The sequence below is a fragment of the Schistocerca serialis genome, chromosome 3 (assembly GCF_023864345.2).
Source record: "Schistocerca serialis cubense isolate TAMUIC-IGC-003099 chromosome 3, iqSchSeri2.2, whole genome shotgun sequence".
NCBI classification, from domain to species: Eukaryota; Metazoa; Arthropoda; class Insecta; order Orthoptera; family Acrididae; genus Schistocerca; species Schistocerca serialis.
Genome location: NC_064640.1, coordinates 254,666,463 through 254,694,123, shown reverse-complemented (window position 1 = coordinate 254,694,123; position 27,661 = coordinate 254,666,463). Strand labels below are relative to the sequence as shown.

At 39.0% G+C, this 27,661-nt stretch overlaps 1 protein-coding gene across 1 annotated transcript in view; it reads right to left on the bottom strand.

Moving 5' to 3' along the window:
- Positions 1 to 12,577: 12,577 nt before the first annotated feature.
- Positions 12,578 to 27,661, bottom strand: part of LOC126470011 (uncharacterized) — a 169,321-nt gene continuing 154,237 nt past the window's right edge. Inside the window, exons 19-20 of the mRNA XM_050097489.1 lie at positions 19,969 to 20,097; positions 12,578 to 13,322 (exon numbers count right to left, since the gene is read on the bottom strand). Of these exons, the coding sequence (XP_049953446.1) occupies positions 13,163 to 13,322; positions 19,969 to 20,097 (289 nt within the window). The 3' untranslated portion in view covers positions 12,578 to 13,162. The remainder of the gene's footprint in view (positions 13,323 to 19,968; positions 20,098 to 27,661) is intronic.

Sequence of the window (27,661 nt, the reverse complement as noted above, 5' to 3'; positions counted from 1 at the left end):
CCCCTTCTGTGATATTGTCTTCAAGTTTGTCGCTTTATAGCCCTTCTATGTATTCCTTTCACCTTTCAGCCTTCCCTTCTTTACCTAGCAAGTGCTTGTCATGTGAGCTCTTAATAATATTCAGACAGGTACTTCTCTTCTCACGAAAAGTTTACTTTATTTTCCTATAGGTGGCACCTATCTTTCTCCTAGTCGTTCATCCTTCTTCAGCTTTGCATTTAACATCTAGCTATTCCTGTTTTGCCATTTTACACTTCTTGTCAGTATCATTTATTAGATTTCTCTATTCCCTTTTGCCTGCTCCATTTGCTTTATGTTTATATTTTCTTCTTTTGTGGATTAGACTCAGTATCTCCAGTGACATTCAAGGACTTCTACTGGGTCTGGTCTTTTTGCCTATTTCATGCTCTTCTGCCCACACTATTTCATCTCTCAATGCTACCCATTTGTCTTCTCAGTATTCCTTTCACCTGTTTCAATTAATGCTTGCCTAATTCTTCCTTTCAAACTCCCAAAAACTAGTGATTCTTTCAGTTTATTCAAGTCCTACCTCCTTAAATTTCTTCCTTTCTGCAGTTTCTTCAGTTTTAATCTGCAGTTCATAACCAACAAATTGTCACCAGAATCCACATCTGCCATTGGAAATGTTTTGCTGTTTAAAATCTGGTTTCGCAGTCACAGTATTACCCTTATATTATGTGTATGAAAGCACCTACTATTTTATTTCTTCTTTTCCATTTCCTACTGTTGAATTCTATTCCTCCATCACAAGTAAATTTTTATCTCGTTTAATGATCTGAATAATTTCTTGTATCTCATCATACTTGCTTTCAATCCTTCAACATCTACGGCACTAATTGGCATATAAACTTGTACTAATGTAGTGGGTTTTGGCTTTGTATCTGTCTTGACTATGATAATGCATTCACTATGCTGTTTGTAGTAGCTTATCCTCATTTCATTTTCTCGATCATTATTTGACCTACTCCTACATTACCTCTCTTTGATTTTATTGATAATCCTGTACTGACCTGACCACTTACTATATCTAAATTAAACAGATCTATCCATCTTACTTGAATTCAGTTACCCACCTACCTGGTAAAGTGATCTAACATTCCACACTCGGACCCATAGAATTACAGTTTTCTTTATCCTGATAGTAACAACCTCCTCTGAGTTGTCCCTGCCCAGAGATCTAAATGGAAGCCCAGTTTACATCCAGAGTATTTTACTCCAGAGGATCTGCATATCCTTGGAAAAAAAAAATCTGTAATAGTTTCCTCTTGCTTTCACCCATTCTCAGTATCAACATAGCAAATCCATGTTGGCTAAAGTTAGAGGACCAGATCAGTTAATCATCCAGACATGTCCCTGCAACAACTTAAAAGGCTGCTGACCCTCTTCAGAAACCATATGTCCATCTAGCCTCTCCACAGATATCCATCTAATGCAGTTGCACCAATGGATTGTTATCTGTTTCATATAGGCGTCTCACTTTCAAACGATCAGTGGTTCATGGTGGTTGGTGTTCCAGTTAATACACATTTATATTTATTCAAAACTGTACTGAAATTATTTTTAAAGGTTGTGTCTATCTCTGTCACAATACTGGGCCCTCAGGGGCTCAGCATTCATTTACTGGGTACAGGCATGGTGACCCTGGGGTTCCTGAGCTGGGGACTGGTAAGCACCACCAGTCCTGTCTCTCCATAAGTTGTGGGCACACTTCAGCGACCATCATGTGGCGCAGCGGCGGAACATTGTGTGTGTCAGGGAACAGGGATCTTTGCGTGACCAACCGAATTGCAAGGGTGGAATAAACCTCCATAATAAAACCCTCAATGTCAAGGTGTGCTGCATGCTGATGACGTGCATGGCGTTGAGGTGGAACAGTTGCTCGTGGGCAACCTCTGGGAACCTGCCACAGTTCAGTTTTATAAGGCTTACTCAGACATGTGGGGCTGTGTCTGAGTGGACCCTTATTTCCCTAGCTGCTTGTGGGACAGAGATGAGCCCTCGAAATCTTCCTCTTCTCCTCCCAGTGTGATGGGGATACCACCTGGGATTACTCATACCCATTCATCCATAATCAACTTGTTAGTAATGGGGCTCAAGGAGTCATGAATCAGAATGTCTTTAAGTGATCAAGAGGAAGAAGGGAACATTTGAAAAAGTGTCCCCCTTCTACATCCATAAAGGCTTAGAAGGGCTTTCTGGTACCCTAAAGTCTATTAAGGGGCTTGGATTTTGATGCCTCAGCACCGAACGCAGGCAGCTGTCCATGCCACCTCACTCTACAAGCACCTTAGCACCCTGGTGTAAGGACGGGGTAAATCAAGACCACACTGATGAAATGGCTCCCATACTCCAATGGAATATAAGTGGATAAATGACTCTTCTGGAGGAACTGAGACTCCTTGTACAGGAGAAACCCTTTTGCCACTGTCTTCAAGAGGCTCATTTTAAAGAGACTGACACATCTGTACTTGGAGGCTATCACCTCTACAGAAAAGATGACCTTACTGGTGACAGGGTGAAAGGTGGGGTTGCAGTTTTCATCAAGGATTGCAGTTTTCACTCCTCACATGTGTCCTTAACCACAACACTACAAATAGTTGCTGTTCAGATAGTGGCCCATGTTACCATCTTGGTGTGCTCTGTGTACCTACCTCCCCATGAGCCTCTAGACGGTATGAACGTCACTCATCTTCTTGATGAACTACCCTGTCCCTTTCTCCCTTGAGGACATCAATGCACACAGTGCACTATGGAGTTCTAAAACCACTTGGCCCCAAGAGTCAGATACTTGAGGATCTCGTACGCACTACTGATATCATACTTGTGAACATCGGTCACGCCACAAGTTTTAGCACTGCTACCGGTCTGTCTACAGCCATAGACCTCCCCTTCAGCTCACCTGCCCTTGCAGACGCTGCTCAATGGGGAGTGGTAGCGACCACTGCCCTATCTGGATCCACCTGCATGATGGAACGGATCCCAAAAGGAAGCCACCGAGATGGTTGTTCCAAAAAGGCTAACTGAATGCTTCACAGGCAGTTAGCTGTTTCTGAGCACTGCAGAACTGGGTGGCTCACATTACAGATGTGATTCACCACGCTGTTGATGCTTCCATCCAAAAGTCAACAGGAACACCTCGGAGGCTACTTCTCTCTTGGTGGAATGATGAATGTCATTCTGCAATCAGGCACAAGAGGGCGGCTATGCACGTATTCAGTCAATGCCCTACATATGAGAATACTGTAAACTTTCGAATGATGCATGCAAGACCAGGTAAATAGTTCAGGAGAGTAAGCAGAGGTCTTGGCAAAAGTTACTGAACCCCGTCAAGAGGTTCACATCCACAAGTAAAGTATGGGAAGCCATCAGGAGGATCTCTAGGTGCAACTCTTGACTGGCAATAGCAGCTGTACAGATACAGAGGTCTCTTGTAACACTGCCAAGAGGGATACCTCAGACAATGGCTGACTCCTATAAGCCCATTACAGCTGACTCTAGCTAGGATCCTACTTTCTGTCGATATCAGGAGACACAGGAGAAGTCTGATTTTGATTTCTGTTCAACCAATATGGGAGAATACAACCAGCCTTTCTCTCTGTGGGAGCTGGATTCTGAATTGTCATTAGCTTATGATATGACCCCTGGAAGTGACCTCATAACGTACAGCATGTTGAAACAGTTGGACCCATGGTCGAAGGAGGTGCTTCTTCAGCTCATTAATGAAATTTGGATGAAAGGTGACTTTCCCAACTCGTGGAAAGACACTATTTTAATCCAAATTTGAAAGCCATTGAAGCATCAGACAGACCGCAGTAGTTGTTGTAGTATTTGTTGTAGTATTTGTCTGACAACCTGCTTAGGAAAGACACTGGTGAAAATGCACAGTCAGTGCCTAGCGTGGGTTCCCGAAACCAGGTCCCTACTCAGTCGTTCCCAGTGTGGGTTGAGGAGGTATCACTCCATGCTCAATAACCTGACCCTTCTCGAAGAAGCAATTCAATGAGCTTTCCTTCATAAGCAGCTGTTTTCTTCAATTTCGAAAAGGCCTACGATACTACCTGGAGGCATAATATTTTTTCGCAGCTCCATCGGTGGGGATTCCATGGATGTCTACCCACCTTCATACGGTCATTTCTCTCAGACAGATATTTTAGATACAAGGTCAGGAATATCCTGCCTGACCGTTTTAAGTAGGAGAATGGTGTCCCTCAAGGGAGTGTTTTAAGAATCACGGCATTTGCAAAGAACAGTATTACATCCATAGTGCGATGTCCTATACCATGTTCCTTGTTTGTGGACATCTTCTCCATCTTCTGTGCATCCTTCAGCCTTGCAACGGCTTCTTGGCAATTACAACTGACAATTAGGTGGTTAGAGGAGTGGTCTTATACCATAGTTTCTAAATCCTCTTTGGAGAAAACTGTTTGTGTTGATTTTAATAATTCACTCACTCTTTTTAATTTGTTCGTTTTAAAATTGGGGGACATCATTCTCACTTTTAAGAACAGGCGAAGTATCTGGGTCTTACTTTTGGTGAGAAGTTAACATGGCTACCACCCCTTAAAGAACTGAAACTGAGATGTCTCAAGGCCTTAAACATCCTTAATTGCATCAGTAATAGGTCTTTGGGAGCCAACAGGGCACATCTGCTCCAACTTTATAAGGCCTTTGTTCGTCCCAGCTTGAATATGGATGCCAGATTTATGGGTCAGAAAGGCCTTCACACTTCAAAATACCAGATGCAGTTCGCCACGGGGGTAATACTCTGTCAATAGGGTCCTATTGCACAAGCCCTGTTCTTAGCTTGTATGTGGAGGCTGGTGAGCCGCCGCTGTCTATTCGACATCTTTTTGTGGTGCACCAAGCATATAGGGCTTTGTCCGTTCCTACATCACCGCCAGCATCCAACTATATTGTGCAGCTGCCACTAGAATGGCTGTTTAGTCATCTGCCACAGGCAACAAGGTCATTTGGAATCCATGTAAGGGAGAGCTTTGAGTTATTACAAGTGGGGGCATTAAGGGCAAAAGCCAGGGTGAAATAGGGCATCGCCCTGGCTACTATCGAGACCCAGATTGCCTTTAGAACCGACTGCTTACAGGGAGCATTATACCACAGACTATATTTTTACAATTAAATTTAATGAGATCTTACATCACCATTCAGATTTTATTACTGTGTACACATATGGATGTAAGCAGGGAGATTTCTCGTTTGTTCTATTGTGTCCCCCAACGCTGTCCTGAGGATAGGGCTCCTAGAGCAGTTTTCAGTTTATTACACAGAATTGTTTGCTACCCTGAGGGCAGTGGGAGCTCACTGATGTGGCTGCCAAGGAGTCTTGCTCTGTTCCTCCTGCTGCTCGCTGTTCAGTCCCCCCCGCAGGCTGTCACTTCATTTGTGATCAGGAAGGCCATGTGTTTGTGGAAAGCTAAGTGGTTGGAAGTGAGGAATAATAAACTATGTTCCATAAAAACTTCTGTGTGATTGTGGTTCACCTCCTTCTGCCTATGATGGTCTGAAGAAGTGGCCCTAACACGGCTTAGAATGGGACAGTGCCAACTGACACATGCTTCCTCTTATGTTGGGAGGAGCCCCCAGTATGTCAGAGATACAGGACACAGCTGTCAATATGACATATTTTAACTGAGTGTGTTTTATATGATGACCTGAGGGTTGAGCTGGGGCTTCCACAGGATCTGCTCTCTGTCTTAACTGATAATGAGGTGAGTGTTGTTCGTGTTTTAAGTTTTTGTGTGGTGTCCAGAATTCTTCCCAAAATATTGGGTGTAAGTTTTTTGTGTGTCACAAAGTGGCTGGGTCACTCATTATTTATAAGTAGTTATCCAGTCGCAGTTATCTGTCCCTCCTTTAACCATGTTTTTACAGTTATTTTATCTAGCTATTCTTTTGTGTCTCATTGGGATTTAATCATGGGCTTTTCTGAAGCTCCCCTTATTGGGGTTGCCTTGCAGTTCTTGTGGGAGGGTGAAACTGCGTTTTCCATTTTATTGACCTCCTTTCATAGATTTTTAACATGCCCATCATTATATCATTAATTCAAAGGTGCTGATGACCTTGCTGTTTAGTGCCCCCAGCCATAAATCATCATAATAATACTGAACACTGAGGGTGGCCCTTAGTATTCAAACATTTATGAGGCTATATACAAGACATACCACCCCTTTTATTTCGTGAACTGTTCCAGGTATCAAAATGAGGTTTTCTGCAGTTGATAGTGCACTGAGGGGTACGTAATGTTTTGTATGGATAATGCCCTGAACTCTGGTGTCAACCAAGATACTGAAACAAGTGTGTGTGTGTGTGTGTGTGTGTGTGTGTGTGTGTGTGTGTGTGTGTGTGTAACCATATGCCTTTCATAACCACATTCAGTAGCTTTGGAGAAAACCATTATACAGATACAATGCTTGTTAATACTGAGGTTGAAGCCTTTTACAAAAGAATCCAAAAAATGTAGTATAATTCGAAAGAAATGTGGCCAGAGTCACCTATTGCAGTGATAACAGTGCCAAGTAGAGCTCTCATGCCATGCTTCATAGTTACATACAGCAATATAGTCCTACACTACTAAGATAAAAATTCATTTCCTATATGACATAGATACAGGGTAATCTTGTGTATGGAACTACAGCATATGCCAGCTTTTGGCACATCAGATGTGGCTTAGGAAAACTATTTAAAGTGTGTTTACATTTCCAGATTTGTGCGGAAACTGCTGCAGTTATGTCAGTCAGTTTTCCATTTAAATCCTTCCCTTTGCTGGTTACGTGACAAAGCCAAAACATAAATGTCAGTTGTTCATACTTCATAATGATAAGCAGCCGTCTTCACAAATAAAAGGAAACTACTGTATTAACTTTCTTAGATTTGGAAGAAAAAAAAAAAAAAAAAAAACAACTCTGACCTGCCTTTTCCTGGAGATGTCTGAATGCTTCTTAAAAGGTAAAACACGTGCTATTGGACAAATGTGTGTGTAGATTCTACTCAAAACTGTAATTAGTTGGAATACACCATAAATAAACTAAACATTTTATTCAGATTTACTCATGACATGTTATCCTAAAAATAAGTACTTTTAATAATGAAACACTGGCTTGTGTAAAGTTGAAAACTATGTTTCATTATGAAAAGTACTTACTTTTAGGGTGACATGTCATGAGTAAATCTGAATAAAATGTTTAGTTTATTTATGGTGTATTCCAACTAATTACAGTTTTGAGTAGAATCTACAGACACATTTGTCCAATAGCAGGTGTTTTATCTTTTAAGAAGCATTCAGACATCTCCAGGAAAAGGCAGGTCAGAGTTCGTTTTTTTTTTTTTTTTTTTTTTTCAAATTTGTTGTTGTTGTTGTTGTTGTTGTCTTCAATCCTGAGACTGGTTTGATGCAGCTCTCCATGCTACTCTATCCTGTGCAAGCTTCTTCATCTCCCAGTACTTACTGCAACCTACATCCTTCTGAATCTGCTTAGTATATTCATCTCTTGGTCTCCCTCTATGATTTTTACCCCCCACGCTGCTCTCCAATGCTTAATTTGTGATCCCCTGATGCCTCAGAATATGTCCTACCAACCGGTCCCTTCTTCTTGTCAAGTTGTGCCACAAACTCCTCTTCTTCCCAATTCAATTCAATACCTCCTCATTAGTTATGTGATCTACACCCCCCCCCCCCCCCTCCCCCACCCTCCCCATGAACCATGGACCTTGCCGTTGGTGGGGAGGCTTGCATGCCTCAGCGATACAGATGGCCATACTGTAGGTGCAACCACAATGGAGGGGTATCTGTTGAGAGGCCAGACAAACGTGTGGTTCCTGAAGAGGGGCAGCAGCCTTTTCAGCAGTTGCAGGGGCAACAGTCTGTATGATTGACTGATCTGGCCTTGTAACACCAATCAAAACGGCCTTGCTGTGCTGGTACTGTGAACGGCTGAAAGCAAGGGGAAACTGCACCCGTAATTTTTCTCGAGGCCATGCAGCTTTACTGTATGGTTAAATGATGATGGCGTCCTCTTGGGTAAATCATTGCGGAGGTAAAATAGTCCCCCATTTGGATCTCCGGGTGGGGAATACTCAAGAGGACGTCATTATCAGGAGAAAGAAAACTGGCATTCTACGGATCGGAGCATGGAATGTCAGATCCCTTAATTGGGCAGGTAGGTTAGAATATTTAAAAAGGGAAATGGATAGGTTAAAGTTAGATATAGTGGGAATTAGTGAAGTTTGGTGGCAGGAGGCACAATACTTTTGGTCAGGCGAATACAGGGTTATAAATACAAAATCAAATAGAGGTAATGCAGGAGTAGGTTTAATAATGAATAAAAAATTAGGAGTATGGGTAAGCTACTACAAACAGCATAGTGAACGCATTATTGTAGTCAAGATAGACACGAAGCCCATGCCTACTACAGTAGTACAAATTTATATGCCAACTAGCTCTGCAGATGATGAAGAAATTGAAGAAATGTATGATGAGATAAAAGAAATTATTCAGGTAGTGAAGGGAGACAAAAATTTACTAGTCATGGGTGACTGGAATTCGAGAGTAGGAAAAGGGAGAGAAGGAAACATAGTAGGTGAATATGGATTGGGGGTAAGAAATAAAAGAGGAAGCCATCTGGTAGAATTTTGCACAGAGCATAACTTAATCATAGCTAACACTTGGTTCAAGAATCATAAAAGCAGGTTGTATACATGGAAGAGTCTTGGAGATACTAGAAGGTATCAGATAGATTATATAATGGTAAGACAGAGATTTAGGAACCAAGTTTTAAATTGTAAGACATTTCCAGGGGCACATGTGGACTCTGATCACAATTTATTGGTTATGAACTGTAGACTAAAACTGAAAAAACTGCAAAAAGGTGGAAATATAAGGAGGTGGGACCTGGATAAACTGACTAAATCAGAGGTTGTACAGAGTTTCAGGGAGAGCATAAGGGAACAATTGACAGAAATGGGGGAAAGAAATACGGTAGAAGAAGAATGGGTAGCTCTGAGGGATGAAGTAGTGAAGGCAGCAGAGGATCAAGTAGGTAAAAAGACGAGGGCTAGTAGAAATCCTTGGGTAACAGAAGAAATATTGAATTTAATTGATGAAAGGTGAAAATTTAAAAATGCAGTAAATGAAGCAGTCAAAAAGGAATACAAACGTCTCAAAAATGAGATCAACAGGAAGTGCAAAATGGCTAAGCAGGGATGGCTAGAGGACAAATGTAAGGATGTAGAGGCTTACCTCACTAGGGGCAAGATAGATACTGCCTACAGGAAAATTAAAGAGACCTTTGGAGAAAAGAGAACCACTTGTATGAATATCAAGAGCTCAGATGCAAAACCAGTTCTAAGCAAAGAAGGGAAAGCAGAAAGGTGGAAGGAGTATATAGAGGGTCTATACAAGGGCGATGTACTTGAGGACAATATTATGGAAATGGAAGAGGATGTAGATGAAGATGAAATGGGAGATACGATACTGCGTGAAGAGTTTGACAGAGCACTGAAGGACCTGAGTCGAAACAAGACCCTGGGAGTAGGTAACATTCCATTAGAACTACTGACGACCTTGGGAGAGCCGGTCCTGAGAAAACTCTACCATCTGGTGAGCAAGATGTATGAGGCAGGCGAAATACCCTCAGACTTCAAGAAGAATATAATAATGCCAATCCCAAAGAAAGCAGGTGTTGACAGATGTGAAAATTACCGAACTATCAGTTTAATAAGTCACAGCTACAAAATACTAACACAAATTCTTTACAGACGAATGGTAGAAGCCGACCTTAGCGAAGATTAGTTTGGATTCCATAGAAATGTTGGAACATGTGAGGCAATACTGGCCTTACGACTTACCTTAGAAGAAAGATTAAGGAAAGGCAAACCTACGTTTCTAGCATTTGTAGACTTAGAGAAAGCTTTAGACAATGTTGACTGGAATACTCTCTTTCAAATTCTAAAGGTGGCAGGGGTAAGATACAGGGAGCGAAAGGCTATTTACAATTTGAACAGAAACCAGATGGCAGTTATAAGAGTCGAGGGGCATGAAAGGGAAGCAGTGGTTGGGAAGGGAGTGAGACAGGGTTGTAGCCTCTCCCTGATGTTATTCAATCTGTATATTGAGCAAACAGTAAAGGAAACAAAAGAAAAATTTGGAGTAGGTATTAAAATCCATGGAGAAGAAATAGAAACTTTGAGGTTCGCCGATGACATTGTAATTCGGTCAGAGACAGGAAAGGACTTGGAAGAGCAGTTGAACAGAATGGACAGTATCTTGAAAGGAGAGCTGCATCAAACCAGTCTCAGGACTGAAGACCACAACAACAACAACAACAACAGATTTGGAAAAAAACAACTCTGACCTGCCTTTTCCTGGAGATGTCTGAATGCTTCTTAAAAGGTAAAACACCTGCTATTGGACAAATGTGTCTGTAGATTCTACTCAAAACTGAAATTAGTTGGAATACACCGTAAATAAACTAAACATTTTATTCAGATGTACTTATGACATGTAACCCTAAAAATAACTACTTTTCATAAAGAAACATAGTTTTAAACTTTACACAAGCCAGTGCTCAAATTGTTTACCATTGACTGCATTGCATATTTGCAATCATCACTCAAGAGATAGATGAACAGATGCAAGTACATTAGATGATATGCTGCTGGATGCTGTAAGAATTAGATGGCACATATCATCTGGAATAGTTGGGACTTCAGGATAGACTTCATCTTTTAGTGCTCTTCATAAAAAGAAATCAAGAGGAATCAAATCAGGGAACCTGGCCAATCACTGTACAGCAGCATTCTGTCCTATCCATTGATTGGAAACTTTTCATTCATTATAAGCACTGCAACATGAGAAGAGGTCATTGGGCAGCCATTGTGTTGGAACAACATACATTGTTGCTTATGCAGTGGTACCTCTTCTAGGAGACCAGGTAGAATGTTCATAAGAAATTGTGTGTACTTATATTGATTTAACACCCATAGGATAAAGTGAGGTGCCATGCTGGAATTTATTATGGTGCTTCACCATGCATTTACACACCACAGTCATTGGGGTTGTACCTGACAAATCCAGTGTGGATTTTCTGCAGACCAATATTGCATCTTATGTAGATCTGTGCCACCGTGGTACAAAGTATCTTCTCCCAGATGCTGCAATGCAAACCATCAAAATTCTGTATGACATTTGAAATCACATCCTCTGAGTGTGTGATGTAGTGACAGATGATAAGGGTGAAATTAATGTCAATGCAAGATGCGAATGACACTCATCTAGCTGACTCCACATTCGTTGGCTATACATCTCAAGCCAACATGTGAACTGATAAGTGTCGTAACCAGAACAGCTTCTTCATGTGCTCTCGACGTTTGCTCTCATAGTCCTCACCCTCTGATGTTCAAGCTGCCTGTTTGCACTAGTGACGTAATAATCCGTGAGAGTGCCTGGCGTGATGGACAATGACGATCAGGATAGACATTCCAGTACTGCTGCACTATTTCGACAACATTTTTTTTAAATTTGCCATATAGAAGTAGAATGTCTAATTTCTCCTCATTGTTGTACGTGTCTGCACAAATGTCAAAGCAGAAATGACCTGCTGATAGATGATATGGCTCCTGCTAGTTTTGCAGTGCAGACACGTAAATGGTGACTTTTGTGTGTGTGTGTGTGTGTGTGTGTGTGTGTGTGTGTGAGAAGAGTTACCAATTTCAGAATTAAGAAGCAGTATATCACTGTACTCATCTTTTCAAGCACTTTCAAATGCCATTGAAAAAGAAATTATATTTGAAATATCATACTTGCTTCAACATCTTAAGAGTTAAGACTATATATCACAGAACATAAGTATATGCCCCTTAGCATAGTATCATTTGCTGAAAACCTCATTTCAATGTTTCGAACTATTCCTGAAATAAAAGGGATGTTACATATTTCCTGACACACCATGTATATTTCTTCCATGTCTACAGTATTTCATACTTTTCTAAAAAATTAAAACTCCATCCCAATAGGCCTTGGAAGGTCCAACGGTACTGACCGGCTGCCGTGTCATCCTCAGCCCACAGGTGTCACTGGATGCGGATATGGAGGGGCATGTGGTCAGCACACCACTCTCCCGGCCGTATGTCAGTTTACAAGACCACAGCCACTACTTCTCAATCAAGTAGCTCCTCAGTTTGTTTCACAAGGTCTGAGTGCACCCTGCTTGCCAACAGCACTCGACAGACCGGATGGTTACCCATCCAAGTGCTAGCCCATCCCAACAGCGCTTAACTGCGGTGATCTGACGGGTACCGGTGTTACCACTGCAGCAAGGTCGTTGGCAATACATACTTTTCTACTGTTATCTAACCCCTGGCTGGAAATTTTAAATAACGTTTTTCATTCTATTTACCTTTTCAGAATGTAATCATACGTGACAATACTGACATGGCACAAAAACAATTTTTTTTAAACTTTTGTTTGCAGGGAAAATAAAGTAGAATTGTCCACAAATTTAATATCTGTATGTTTTACAAAATTTATTGATGTTATATAACTAAAAAATTACAAATTTAGCTCATAGTGTGAAACTGATAATTGTTACATTATGTTCTTGTATAACAAACTTTCATTGGGTTATTTACAGTCTTATATATATATCATGAGTTAATAATCATTGAGATTTCAGAATATTACAAAATGAAAATAAAATGTAGGATGAAAGTCTTAATGTCACAGGAGTACACATTGGCAGAAAACGGTTTAGTTACAGTAAAGTCTCTAAAAGCTTTAGGAAAATAGTATGTACTATTTGTTTCAAAATCAAAGTGGTAGCAACTATGACTGATCGCTGAGTGAAGATGTATAGAAGTAAAAAAATTGAAAGTTCAGAAAATGTTGAGAAAATATTATGAATAGATTGAAACATGTTAACATCAATGTATAAATGAACACATTAAATCTGTTTACACCTTCAAAAGAAAACAAAAATCTCAAGACAAACATTCTCTTCCATGTTACTCACTGAAGGAAAGGAGTTCAATAAACAGATGTCAGTAGTTTGTGCCTTTTATACCAAACAGAGAGAAACATTTTTGTTGTCTTACATAATACGCAATCTGCATACCCAAAGGCTTTCGTTACCTATACTTGCATTTTATGTCCTGCCTGTGATGCTGTAATGCTTCTTAGACTTCGAGACCTTTCAAACAATGATGGATCTGTATAGATAGGCTCACTTGGGTCATCAAATCCTCTACCACATCTATTTGGCATTTCTGGATCCATTATTTTTGCTGTATTCCTGTATAAAGAAAAACTATCATTCAGTTTTCATATAAATATAATCCCAGATGTTAATATACTTATATTTCAACACATTTTTGACTAGTAAATGTGTGGTGGGTAACAATGGAAATGAGCTTTAAATAATAATATCCAATTGCTATCATGTTCTTGCACAACATCTATGGTAAAAATACGAAGTTTTTGAACGATGAGTAATGTAAACTATTTTAATTCATGTGTGTGGGGATGTAAATCATATTCACATGGTTGCCTGTTTTAATGTGAGTGAACTACATGTGTTGTATCAAAGAAGTGGAGTCGAGCAGCTTCACTCTTGTGTATCAATATACACACATGTGGAGTTGGACACTTCTAATATGAGAGGGGTTGTGCCAAGTGGCAAGCATCTCAAGGCTCTCTGCATTTAGCTGGGGACTGGTTATCGCCACCATATCTGCACATTTCAGAGAGCACTTTGCCACAAGACAGTGGATCATTGTATCATATCGAGTGGGGATCTTAGCTTAGCTGTCTGTACTATGAGGATGGTACAAACCTGTATATAAAAACAGATCTCCACTTCAAGCTGTTCTGTGTGCTGATGGCGTGTATGGCTGTCATGCTGAAACAGCCATGAATGGGCAACTTCTGGTGCACATACCACACCATGATTGCATAAGGCTTATTCAGACAAGATGGGGACTGTCTACTGTATTTTATGGACTATAAGACACACTTTTTTTCTTTGAAAAATTGTCTTCAAAATTCAGGTGTGTCTTATACTCGAAATTAATGTAAAAATGTCCAGTGTTTTATTTAAAATTCCCACCAGTCTTAAAAATTCCCATATAGCTGCTGATGCCATGGGAAACCAATGATCATTTTCGAGTGCAAAACAATTCCAAAACCTTCTGAAATATCGCCAGGTGTTGTTCATGTATCAGTACATGACAAGGGTTGGATGGATGAGACTGGTATGAAATTACGGATTAACATTGTGTGGGAGAGAAGGAAAGGTGCTTTATTGAAGAAGAGTTCTCTTCTCATGCAAGATCAGTTTAGTACTCATTTGAAAAATTCTGTGAAAGAGAAATTGAGACAGGGATATAAAGAGCTTGCTGTTATTCTGGGAGGACTTACTTCACAATTGCAACCTTTTGATGTCTCGATAAATAAACCATTTAAAGTGTATATGAGAGAGGAGTGGAACAACTGGAGGACAGTTGAAACTCAACATGAATTTATGCCAAAGGAAGCTGTAAAACAACATACAATCAAACAAGTGTGCCAGTGGATGAAACAGTCATGGTCTAGAGTGAGAGGAGATATTATTGTTAAATCTTTCAAGAAGTGTGGCATAAGTACTGTTCTCCGTGGCAGTGAAGACCACCTTATATATGAAGAGGACAACTATGATGACAAAGACAGAGGAGGAGGAGGAGGAGGAGGAGGAGGAGGAGAAGGGGAGAAGGAGAGAAGGAGATGACGACAACGTCGATGAAAGTTCAGATGACAGTTTTCAGGTATTTTTAAGGTCAGTTCGGTTTTATAAATTAAGGTTTTTTTAGTCTGGCTTTGCAGTTTAATAATAAAAATGTAATTTTTTTAAAAAAGCTTAAAAAATTAAGGTGTGTCTTGTAGTCCATAGTGTCTTACAGTCCACAAAATATTGTGCCTATCTGTGGGACAGGATGTAACTTCTGACTTTTTCTACAAATGTCAGAAAATGGGTGTCCCTCTGGTACATATCAACATTCAACCTAATTGGAGGTCATGGCTTAGCAGTTCCCCTGAGGAATGATTTGGAAAACAGTATTCAAACAAGAGTAACAAAACACAAGTGTGTTCTTAAGACAAGAAGTTTTTTTTTAGAAAGTGCCACTTTCCTAGATCAAGAAGAATACAGAAGTATTGCTGACACTTTAAAGTTAGTAAAATATTAGGGGCAGCAGGACTATGTTCATAGAAACACTCATGTTCATGTAAACAACAAGATTCCTCCACGCAGCAGAGCCAAAAAAATATACAGAGCTTTTCAACTCCCAACATTTGCTGCTGTGACTATTTTGGCTCTTAAAATCCCAATCTGGATAGCTCATGCCTCAACACAAATGCAGATAAATAGTGCCAACACAAATATCTGCCTTTGTAAGTGTGACTGCAAAAATGTGCTTACATCAAAACCTGCTGCTCCCTGCAGACAGGCATAAATGACGGCAGGTACCAACACACTGTCAGTAAAGCCGTGAAGGCAGGTTGTGAGTCATGCTGGGATAGCTCAGTCAGCAGAGCACTTGCTTGTGAAAGGCAAAGGTCCCAGGTTTGAGTCCCTACTGACACACACTTTTAATCTGCCAGGAAGTTTCAAATCAGCATATTTTCCATTGCAGAGTGAAAATTTATTCTGGAAATGTATAACTGCTCCATCTTTATCTGGGAGACTGATTTGGCATTGTCTGCTACTCATAACACATCACCTGATCATGATAGGATCCATTACTGTATTTTTCAGAACCTTTTAGAGGGGAGCAAAGAAATCCTCTTTGCCCATTTTAAGTTTGTCTAGGCATGGAAAGTAGCTTTTGTAAAGTTTTCCCCACTTACTGTGAGGGAAAGACCTTGAATCAGATGGTAAGCTGCTGCCACAATTTCATTGTGAATACAGGAGATATTGATTGATAAACTAGCACTGCTGAAGGTAACTATACAACAGATTCCTTGCAAAGACATCACAATTTTTTTTAACCTTGAGAAGAAGTAAAATACTACTTGGAGTCATAATATTCTCTGACATCTCCATGAATGGAACATCTGATGGCATCTTTGTGTAATACTTTCATTCCTCACATTTTAAATATAGAGTTGGAAACATCTAGTCCATTCATTTTTAACAAGACAACAGTGTCTCTAATTGCTAATAACAATATTACATCCACGGTAAGTTCATTGATGAGTTTTCCATTCTTACCTCTTTGCAGGTAGCACATACAAGCTGCAAATGGAAATTAAGAGGTTGCAATTTACGAGCAGATAAAACAGGTATTAAATTTATGACAGACAAATCTGTGCATGTGCTTTTTAACTATGCACACATCATTTTTAATTTGCCTGGTTTGAGATTGAGGAACAGCAATTCAAAATAACTGTGAGATTTATGGGTAATGTTGATGAAAAGTTCCCTTGATGATTGCACAATTCACCTGTTTAAAAGCAAGGTCTCATGGAGCACAAAATTTTTAAAAATTGAATTCAGATTTATCTGCTCCAATGTTACTGAACTCTGTTTGTTCCCACCTTGACTACAGATGTATGGGTCAGTGCAAGGCTCATATATTTATTTATTTATTTATTTATTTATTTATTGTTCAGCTAATTCAATCTATACGAGATGTAGCCTCTTTAAGTTATTAAATACATTTTTAAGAGGTGTTTCCATCCATCTCTGTATCCTTCATTCATGCAATATGTCCTGCCCACTGCCATTATATATATATATATATATATATATATATATATATATAAAAACAAAGATGTGACTTACCAAACGAAAGCACTGGCACATCGATAGACACACAAACAAATACAAACATACACACAAAATTCAAGCTTTCGCAACAAACTGTTGCCTCATCAGGAAAGAAGGAAGGAGAGGGAAAGACGAAAGGATGTGGGTTTTAAGGGAGAGGGTAAGGAGTCATTCCAATCCCGGGAGCGGAAAGACTTACCTTAGGGGGAAAAAAAGGACAGGTATACACTCGCACACACACTCATATCCATCCGCACATACACAGACACAAGCAGACATTTTCACATCTTTGTTTTTAGGTATATTTTTCCCATGTGGAATGTTTCCCTATATATATATATATAACACACAGGAAGTTCAATGTGGCTGTTTATGGATGATGCTGCTGCAATGCAAAAAATATGGCCTGCTGATATGACCTGCACAGGATCTGTGCTTGGCACAGAAATTGGCAGTTGAGCCTTAACATAAACAAATGTAATGTATTTCCCATATATACACACCAAGAGACCCATTATTGGTTGATTACATGATTGCTTACAATCACTGAGAAGAATCCCATCCATTAAATCTCTGGGAACATACATAAAGAATAATTCGTAGGGGAACGACCAGATGAAACTAATAATTGGAAAGGCAGATGCTAGAAAGATTCATTGGAATAACCATCTAGTAGTGTAGGCACCCATAAAGGAGATCTTACATATCTGTCATGGAATCAGTTCCTGAGCATTGCTCCTGAATTGTGAACCTTTTCACGTGGGATTGAGACAAAGCCAAAGAAGAACAGTGTATTTAATCGCAGGTTCTGTTGGTAAGTACAAAAGAAACATGAGATGGTCATTCAACTTCAGTGCGAGTGGAATTCAGCTCACAACAAGAGCTCTTTGAATGAGCCCAGTGAACATGGATGCTGGTGTTCCTCCGTTGCGGCTTAGACGGCAACTGCTGCTTGCAAATTGTACCGCCCAGATTCATAATTCACCTTGCCACCCAAATTTCCATCTCCTTTCCCCTAACATGGCAATTCATCTCTCCAGCAACAGTGGCCCAGAACTGAGAATCCCCTTGCCCTCTGTGTCTGGTTGCTTCATACTGAACTCAGCGCTTTAACTCTTACCACCTTTCCTGCAGGTCCACTTACATACACCTCCATGGTCCATGCCTTGGCCACAGCTTCATTTGGACCTATTGCAAGGCCCAAAAGGCTCAGTTCCACCTGAGGCCCTCTGCCAGCAATTTTTATCTTATAGTTGGCAATAAATAAGAAACACACACAAGTCCATATTGTGCTTTGTTGAATTCTGCCAGTCACTGTTTACACACATAGTGGCGTCTAGCACTTTGTTTGTGATTGGTCAGGTCAACTTGTCCAGTTTTAACTGCACCTATTTGGGCTTGAAAGCTATTTGTTCCTATTGACCCTAGTGAATAGGTGCCACTAAAAGTGGATGTATAGGTAGAGAGACAATGGCTAGCTGTGCTTCAACTTATTAGATAGTATTACCAGTTTGCTTGAATTATTTGTCATTACAATAAATCATTTAAAATCTCTATCTTCAGGAGGTTCAACTCCTATTATTGCTGATAGAAGCATTTAAAACAGAACACAGCACTCTTGGATGCTTTATTGCCTCCCTTTGTCCACATGAAATGTGACTCCCTTTTAACCTAGGAGCTCAGTGACCAGTTTTCCCACCTCCAACCTCCCTACACCAGTCTTTCTTTCCTGCCTGGAGAAGGAAACTATTGTTTCCAAAAGCAGGAATCCTGTGTTCTATTTCAAGTGTTTCTGTTGGCAATGCTGGGAGTTGCACTTCCTGAACAGAAGAATGAGCCAGCATTTCAGTCTCTATAGTTTTTGACAAATTTATGAACTGATTTTGTTTTACAAAAAATCAGTTGGGATATTTAATGTATTGCTTTACTGAGCAGTAGTCACCTCAGCTCCAAATGTGTGGTGAGATCTACAATTGAACACTTTACAGAAACCATAGTGCTGAATTGTCAGTTTACAAGAAATTACTATGTGCAGTAATTTACATTACTGTTTAAAATACTCTTTAAAAATGGATAAGACAACCATCTTCCTTGTAGGGTGTGGGAGGATATGTGTACAAAATTTCATAAAAGTTGTCATTAATCATTCACATAAATTTACTTGAGAAATAGCAGTGGTGCAGAAAATTTGCCTTGAATAGATAAGGGGGATGTATTAAGCAGAGAAAGTTTAAATTGCACAAAACCTTGTAGAGGGAATGTAGTGAATTAAGTTCTTGTCACCCAGTAAAACTGAAGCAGTGACACATGTTCTGTGTATGATGGTCTGAAACCTGAAGACAGAACATAATAGCTATAAGACAGATGGTAAAACTGTATTCAAAGTCACGATCCTGTTCTGTAGGTTACACTATTTGGTAAGGTGCTGTACTCTCCTTGTAAATTGAATTGAAAGATCTGTGGTTGTCTTGAGAAACTAAAATACAGATTTGTGCTTGCAATGAACCAACTTTTCAGGCTGCAGTGCGGGTAGAGAACTGTGTGAGCTATCTGAAAAAAATACTTAACTTGAAAGATCAGCTAATCTTTATCCATTTCTACTTTGTTTTCTGTTCTATCTCTCTACTGGTTGGTGAATAGTGCTCTGTCTTTATACACAACTTTTATTCCATACTGGATGTTCTGTCTCTCAATGTACAAACTCATTTCAAAATAATGGCCACAGATTTAATTTAAATGCTTTCAGTTCTGAAAGATGTCATATCTCCTGCCAATCTCCACATGCTAATAAAGCATTCAAATGTTGAAGCTATGTCTTTTTATGTTTCATGCTATTTGTGAATCACAAATACAATAACAATAGGAAATTTTCAGAGCCGAAAGGTGTTTTGGTTTGATGTTTTATATTAAACAGCTGAGGTCCTGCAACCATCTGTATAAAGGTGTGTGTGTGTGTGTATGTATGTGTGTGTGTGTGGGGGGGGGGGGGGATGCCTATAGTTGCACACTATCTCCATTATGTATATTAAACAAACAGTGCTACCATAATACATCATTTCATCAGGAAACACTATTTGTAATACTTTCCCCAGGAAATATATTTAGCCAGCCCCTGTACTTTTACATGTCTACTCACCCATTTCCAAAAGCTTTCTTGGCATTTGGAACAAGAAAAGAGAAATTTGGTCTGTTTGATATGGTAGGAATATTAGCTGGATGTGTACTGTCAGCTGCAACATTCTTCATATGGACAGACCAGTAGCGCCTACAGAGAATAACACAAAATAATGATAAAAAACAGGTACAAAAATATCTGTGCCACATTCTGTGTAAAATTAATTTGCATCTGAAATAACTTACACTGTTCACAGTGTTTTATGTACTGTGCAAGAAAGAATTATTATAATATCACATCATCTGCAATACCATATTTCTACAAAAAACATTGCTGACTAATTTTTCTGTATTTGATGTGTAGTTTCCTAATTAATTAAATATTTTATCTCACTTCCTCACAATATAATGTGCACAAGTGGGTTAAAGGTAAAAACTTTAACATGCTTATAACAGCTTCCACCGGAGAAATCTAAATATGATTCAGAATAAATCTAAATATGATTGAGAATAAACATATGAGTAGAAACAGTTGTCCAAATGGGACAATCTTTGTGATAAAGAAAGGATGCTCTGCAGACTAAATGAAACCTCTTAGAAAAGTGAACATGAAATATATCAAATATTATCATTCTTGGTAGGAGATAGAAAGAGAAAAATAAATAAATTTGCTATCTCATTGAAAATGAGAAGACAGAAAACAATGTATACATTTTTTACATGTATCCACTTAACAGGAGTGAGTGATTTTGTATTCTGCTCATTGACTATTTCATTTTGGAAAATGTGTGTATAAATCTGATCAGTTACAGAAAGAGAGATTCTTAAAGTAAAACTGAAGCAGAATGGTGAATTAATTGAAGCTGTGGGAATCCTGACTGTCCCATGTGGGTACATTTTGCAAATAGTGATCCATGTTAAAAGAGACATGGATCAGGACACAATGAACAGGTCTCTACACAAATATGGAACCAGATCCAGTGACTACTTGCATCTCAATAGAAAAAACAGAACAAAAATCCAAAATAGTGTGCTGTATAATGGAATTAATCTATACAATAAACTACCACAAGAGATCTAAGACAAAAGCGAAATACGTACTTTCTGGAGTACCCTAAAATTATTTGTTAGAAAAGTGTTTTTATACCATAAAGGATTACCTAAAATGATGTGTAAATTTTGTTGACAATTATGCTAATGATTGATTACTGCAGTTAAGAGGCATTTTAAAGTATGTTAAATAGAACAGTGAAATACAATGTCCAAATGGGTAACTCAGTAAGGCAAGAAATGTATGTATCTATTTATGTGTGTAATTGGGTATGTTTATTTTTCCCTGTGTCTGTATTTTATGTATTTATGTGTTGACAACATCCACACAATTTGCATTGTCTATGGATAGACAAATAAAAATAAATCATACACTTTAAATGTTGTGAGTTATGCATTATTTTTATTACTGTGAGAACAACTGTGTGGAAGGAGGAAGGTTCTACTAGCACATGTAAAAATATACAAATAGTAAGTAAAATAAAGAAATAAGAACATATTTCCTGAATTTGCAAAACATGGTGTAACTTAGTCATAAGAAATTTGGTGTACAACAGCAACCAAAATATATAGTTAGATGAACATTTAAAAAATTAACAAAACTGGAGAACAGTGAACAGGATGAACTCTCCTCCCAGGTATCACACATACTTGGTAGGGATGTGGGCGGGAGCACTCTATGAGGTGGCTGAAGGGCTCAATGGGCAGTGAGTTGCAACCAAGAACACTGCTGTGTGAAGGTCTTTAACAATGCTTATTTGCCACAGACTGCCTGCATATTCCCAATGTATCAATGAATCCTCTGATAAAACTAAGATCTGGAGACCTCACTGACAAGTCAATGTGAGGAGTATCTTCACCAGCAAGAAATCCATGTTCTAGAGCAGCCTGATGTATAAAGGCAAGGTGAAAGGTCTCTGACCTTGTAGTGAAAAACTGTTTCTTAATTCAAGACACACACACATTGCTTTCAGTATAGTCCCCTTTTAGGTCAACTCACTTTGTCCAGTGCCTTTCCCATGAGTAGATTCTGTCCCTGAAGTGTGGTTCTGAAAGGTCAGCAGGAAACAAATCAGTGGCTGTCATAGCCTCTTCACTGGGCTCCATAAATATTTTCCAGTCCCAGATATCTTTAAATGTGAAAATAAGTGGAAGTTAAAATGTTCCAAGTTGGCTGAACAGACTGTGTGTTCAAACAATTAATATTTGAAGTCCTTCGTTTTTATGATTGTCATGGCACCTTTCATTGTCATGATGAGAGATTTTTTTCCATTGTAATCCAGACCTCCACTCACATTTTTTTAATCCAGCTGGCCAAGGAGACTTACGTTCAGGAGTCGTCAGTTGTTGCTTTAATCAGCAGGGTAATAAAAAAGAAAAACCTTTTTTTATCCCAGAAAACAGTGGTCTTAATATTTCTGGTGAATAAAAATGGCTTTGTCTTCTTTGCTGCACAGTAATAAGCTCTTACCTCCTACTTTGATTGCCATTCCATTTTTGCCATGAAACAATAGACACTGCCCACATAAGCCTACCCCTTGGATATTATGGTAACAAGCTATTCTGTGATCATCATTCATACCAAGACTAAAGTGAAATTAATCAGTGGATTTAATTCATTATCATTATTGTGTACAACTGTGACATTCTGTGTACAACTCATGGTGAGCTGTATGTTGCAAAGAGACATGAATACGCAATGCAGAAGATGTCATGTACACAGGTCAAATACAATAATTTAGGGCTGCTGGAGATTGGCAAATGGAGTGCAAACTCCATGATCTGCTAGGTCTGTCTGGATGAAACACAACTGTTTGCTACTGCATGATTATCTATGTTGTATTCTTATATCACAGCAGCTGATCTCAGTGAAACATTAACTGAGTAACACGTTGTATGGGGGGCTGGGGTGGTGGAGGGGCAGGTAAGAAGGAGGTCATCATAAATTGTAAAGGTCAGTGATGGGTGTTTTCCCTATGCATATTCTTACAAACATTTATGTTCTTTATTGGAACACATGAAACTGGGTGGTCGGTTTGTCATTTAGCTTTCCATGTAGGCTATATAATCACAAGAGTACACAAATTTTGTGAGAGCCAAAACATTATGACCACTGCTCATCACAACTGAATGCTGCTTAGTGTGTTGTGGATAAATGGCAAGGTAGGAAAACTATATAAGTGGAGCATAGAGAAATGGTGACTCATTCTAGCAATGATACAGGTCATAAATGGGAAAGTCTGCTAATCCATCAAGGACAGTGGAACAGCAGCCGAATGTGAAGTACTTTGTAATGGTTCTTTATTTACGTGGCCATTACGGCACTCCAACCCCAGTTCTCGATACCAGTAATATCGAACTACTTTCCTGTGAAGTAACAGACATTTTTGTGACAATATTCACATTTGGTTTTATTAATGTATAGTTACTCCAATGTATCAATATATTACAGTGATATGGTTCTTGTGTGTATGCATTTCTGTGAGACTGTCATAATCTTTGTCTTGCTTGTAATCATTTTGGTGTGAATGCACACAGAGCAGTCTTTGTTTCACTTTGCAGAAGTTATGTTGTTATTTCACTTTGTAAAAGAGCAGTCAAGTCTTGTGTTTGGTTAAAGTGGAAATTAAATATGTGAAGATTGATACAAAACTGTTTTTTTTTATGATGTGACAATTAAGAAGAAGTATATGTGAATTTACAAGAAGTTTATTAAAAATGTGGATCATGAACACCAAGTCAAAAATTATTTCTACCATGCCATTGTTCTGATCTGGGATTGTTTGATCATTAAGAATTTCCTGAAAACGTATTTGTTAGGTCTTCAAATATTGCTAAAATACAGATCTGGACCTTCTAGCAACTAGAATCAGCAAGATGAACCATAATGATTTCAATGAAATCTATGTGGGAATCCATTCAAGATAAGTGCCAAATTAATGACATTTTTACAGTGACCTCATTATTTCCATTCTGACGATACCATCCGCAGTCAGTGCTTTTGTTGTTGCCCGATAAAGCGAACATATGCTGCATGAGCAACATTATTAATCTGATTTCTAATCTACTTTCCAAGTGGTGGTATTGTTAGAACTTGAATAGAGATAATTAAAACCAGCAGCCTTTTTGTAATCCAACATCACTTATTTAAAACATGCTACCAGTTTCGACACCAAAAAGCATAATCTTATGGCACCAAGCATAACCTGCCATCAATGTACAAACTTCAGTGACAATGACCAGCGAGGTCTTCAAATGGAAACAGTATGACTTATTAAGCATATGCGCCAGCATGTGCAGCCAACAAAGTCACATGCAGAGGGACCAAAATCAACTGAATTCTGTATCTTTGTAGCTGTAACAAGCCCAGCAATTGGCAGACGACAACTGAAACTCCAAGGCACATGGAGGCAAAGCCAAAGATTATAAACTTTGCCCAAAGTTTCCATCTGAAGACTCTGCTGGTCTTTGTCATTGTGGTTTGTACATTGATGCCAAGTTATGTTTTGGGCCTGAAGATGACACTTCTTGGCGTCAAAACTGGCATGTTTTGAATTGTCGACGTTGGATTACAATACAGCTGTTGTATTTAATTATCATTATTCAGGTACAAATCGAGAAATCCATTGACAAAAATTATTTTCACAAATGGCAGATTGCTGTAGTCTGGCACCTGGGAATGAGTGTCTTGGAAGGGGCAAAGCTGCTCAGCTGTTTGTTTACTTCCATTGTGAGCATCTATGGAAAGTGGTTGAAGGACAGCGAAACCCCAAATAGGTGACAGTGTTAGACATAAATGCTTCATCACAGATAGTGGAGGTTGAAGATGCACCTGCTCTTTGGAATGAGATTGATCTGATGACAGAGTACAGTGTTGGTAGAGGCATATGTGTTTTGGTGCACCCCATTCTGTGCACATTGTTGAACATGGGGCTCTGCAGCAGATGACCTCAATGTATTCCAGGTTGACTCAACAATATTGTCAGTTATGACTGTAGTGCGCCCAGGATCATCAAGATTGGACCATGGATCAATGGAAACGTGTCGCCTGGTCAGATCAGTCACATTTCTTCTGCACTAGTTTGATGGTCATTCTGGATATGCTGTCATCCAGACAAAGAACTACTTGAAACATGCATTGTGCCATTGATGTAGGCTGGCATCTGGTATGTTACTGGATGCCAGTTCAACACCCAAAAACCACCAGCCCATAATGTGTGGGAACTGTGTGCCCTATGTATAGACATCTGGTGTCACATATCTATAGAAAACTTCAAAGTACTTCTCAAGTCCATGTCATGCAGAATTGCTCTGTGTTGCATCCAAAGGTGGATCACCATGCTATAAAGCAGGAGGTCACCATATTTTGGCTCACTAGTGTATCTAAGGAAAACACCTATCACTGATAATTTCCACTAACACGCCCTCCACCCAAATTTCCATTCCAAACCACACAATGTGTTAGTCAGTTGATGTTCCAATGAGATCAGTTACTAAGAGGGTAGACTGCCATGTACATAATCATGAAGAAGCAGACAGAGAGTAGATAAGACTTTGCAGGTCATGGAACTTGGACTCAATTTGTACAGCACTGTGGCATATCTACAGATAATGAGTGCTGAAATATAAACTTATCCCTCTCTAACTTGTTGGATGGCCTTTAAGCATTGAGGACCGACATGAATGCCCTCTGTATCTCTGTAATTGTTAATCAATATGAAGTATGATTCCTGTCTGACTGCTAACAAATGACATCTTTACTAATCTCTTTCTTTTTCAATTTGCTGGTAAGTATTCATTTTATAAATCAAATGTATGTAAATGTATTTAGAGAGAGCTAGGTAGACATGAAAAAACGAATCTGAATTCTTGAAGGGGATCTCTTATTTACTGGGCATGAAAAGGAAGCAGGATTAAAGATAATATTTCTTTAAACTCTCCGGAAGAATATATCATCTCTGAAGAAATGAAATTAATTGTTTCAGATTATGTAAGTGACAATTGACTAGATGCTATGTAACAAAATTATGGTATTTGCTGATAACATTGGGAAACTATGAAAAGTAGGTTAAGAATAACTTAGTATATTAAGATATTTTAAATGTGCAGAATGTTCAACCAGTTAGTTAATAGTAGAGACAGCTGCTGATAGAAATAAACAACAAAGAGAAAAAATAGAGTTTAAGGTAGAATTGCTGCTAGGCAGCAAAATCAATGTATGAGCATACATTTCAGCACTGATATATTTGTTGCAAACTATGTATAGAAATAATTGTTAATAGTGCCTATAAAACCAATCATATGACAATGAAAGTGGATATTATAACTAATAATGAGACAAAGGGGAAATACCGGTAAGTCATATGTAAGTTTACAACCAAGCAACTTGATTAATGCAAGAACTGGCACAATTATGGGTATCTCGATGCATTATAGGGAGAACTTTGTGTCCAGAGCAGCTTGAAATGCAACTGCTCATTATTGATATAGTAAGAGGAAAAAGGATCCTCTACTATCTAAATATATTAGCGAGACACATGATATGTGAGGTATTGGAGACATAATCTAGTTTGCATTTTGGCCATTCTGTGGTTCAGTGACAGGGAAGATTAGAAGGTTCCTGAAGACATATAACACCAAATCAATCACTCCTCCACCTAAAATATGCCAATCCATCAAGCCTGTGAAAGTTAATGTTCTACGTGTGTGTGGACGATATTTTGCTCAGCAGACTGTGTGCACGATGGAATAAGGCTGATCTGGATGTGAGAGGTGTTGGGAGCTACAGTATCCAGAGAAATAGTCAGTAGCTTAACATGCATTGGAAGATGGACATAAAATTGCATGTAATCCCACCTCTATCATAATCAATGTTAGATGGGAGTTTGTTACTTATTACAGCATGGAACCTGGCCATTGCAAATTTAAAGCAGGCATGGCAGACAGTGTGAAAACATTACCTTATACAGCAATGGACAGAGCACCAGTGATGTCATAGCCAGTACTATGGCTGTTTAAGGATGAGGCCTGAAACCATCTGAAAGTCAATTGCTACTTGACAATGACTGAGGAGCACGCAGCTGAAAACACATGTATGTGGTGTGATCCATAAGTAATGGGAATTTTTTAATTTCATGAGCTTTGTAAACCTGATTTTCAAAATTTTTTTGTCTTGTTGTTACTCATGCCCCCTTAGGTATATTTGTATTTTTAGCTGTTTTGAATAATTAGTTTATTGTTGTTTTTGTGTTCTTGGTGAATTTTTACTTTTAAAGAAGATGTATCAGAGAATTTGCATTAAATTTTGCTTGAGAAATGGAATAAAGTGCAGCACCACATTCAAAATGTTGACTGTGACTTTTTGCGAATCTGCTATGAGGAAGACAAAAGTTTCTAAGTGGTATAAACATTTCAAAGAGGGTCAAGAAGGTGTTGAAGACTACGACCACCCTGGATGCCCCAGCACATCAGTTACTGATGAAAATGAGGCAGAAGTAAAGAAAATTGTTCTGGAAAATCGCCGAATCACCATCAGAGAGGTTGCTGATGATGTCAGCATATCCTTTGGCTCATGCTGAGCAATTTTTTGGATGTTTTGGGCATGAAATGTATAGCAGCAAAGTTTGTTCTGAAACTGTTGAATTTCAACCAAAAACAAGATCTGG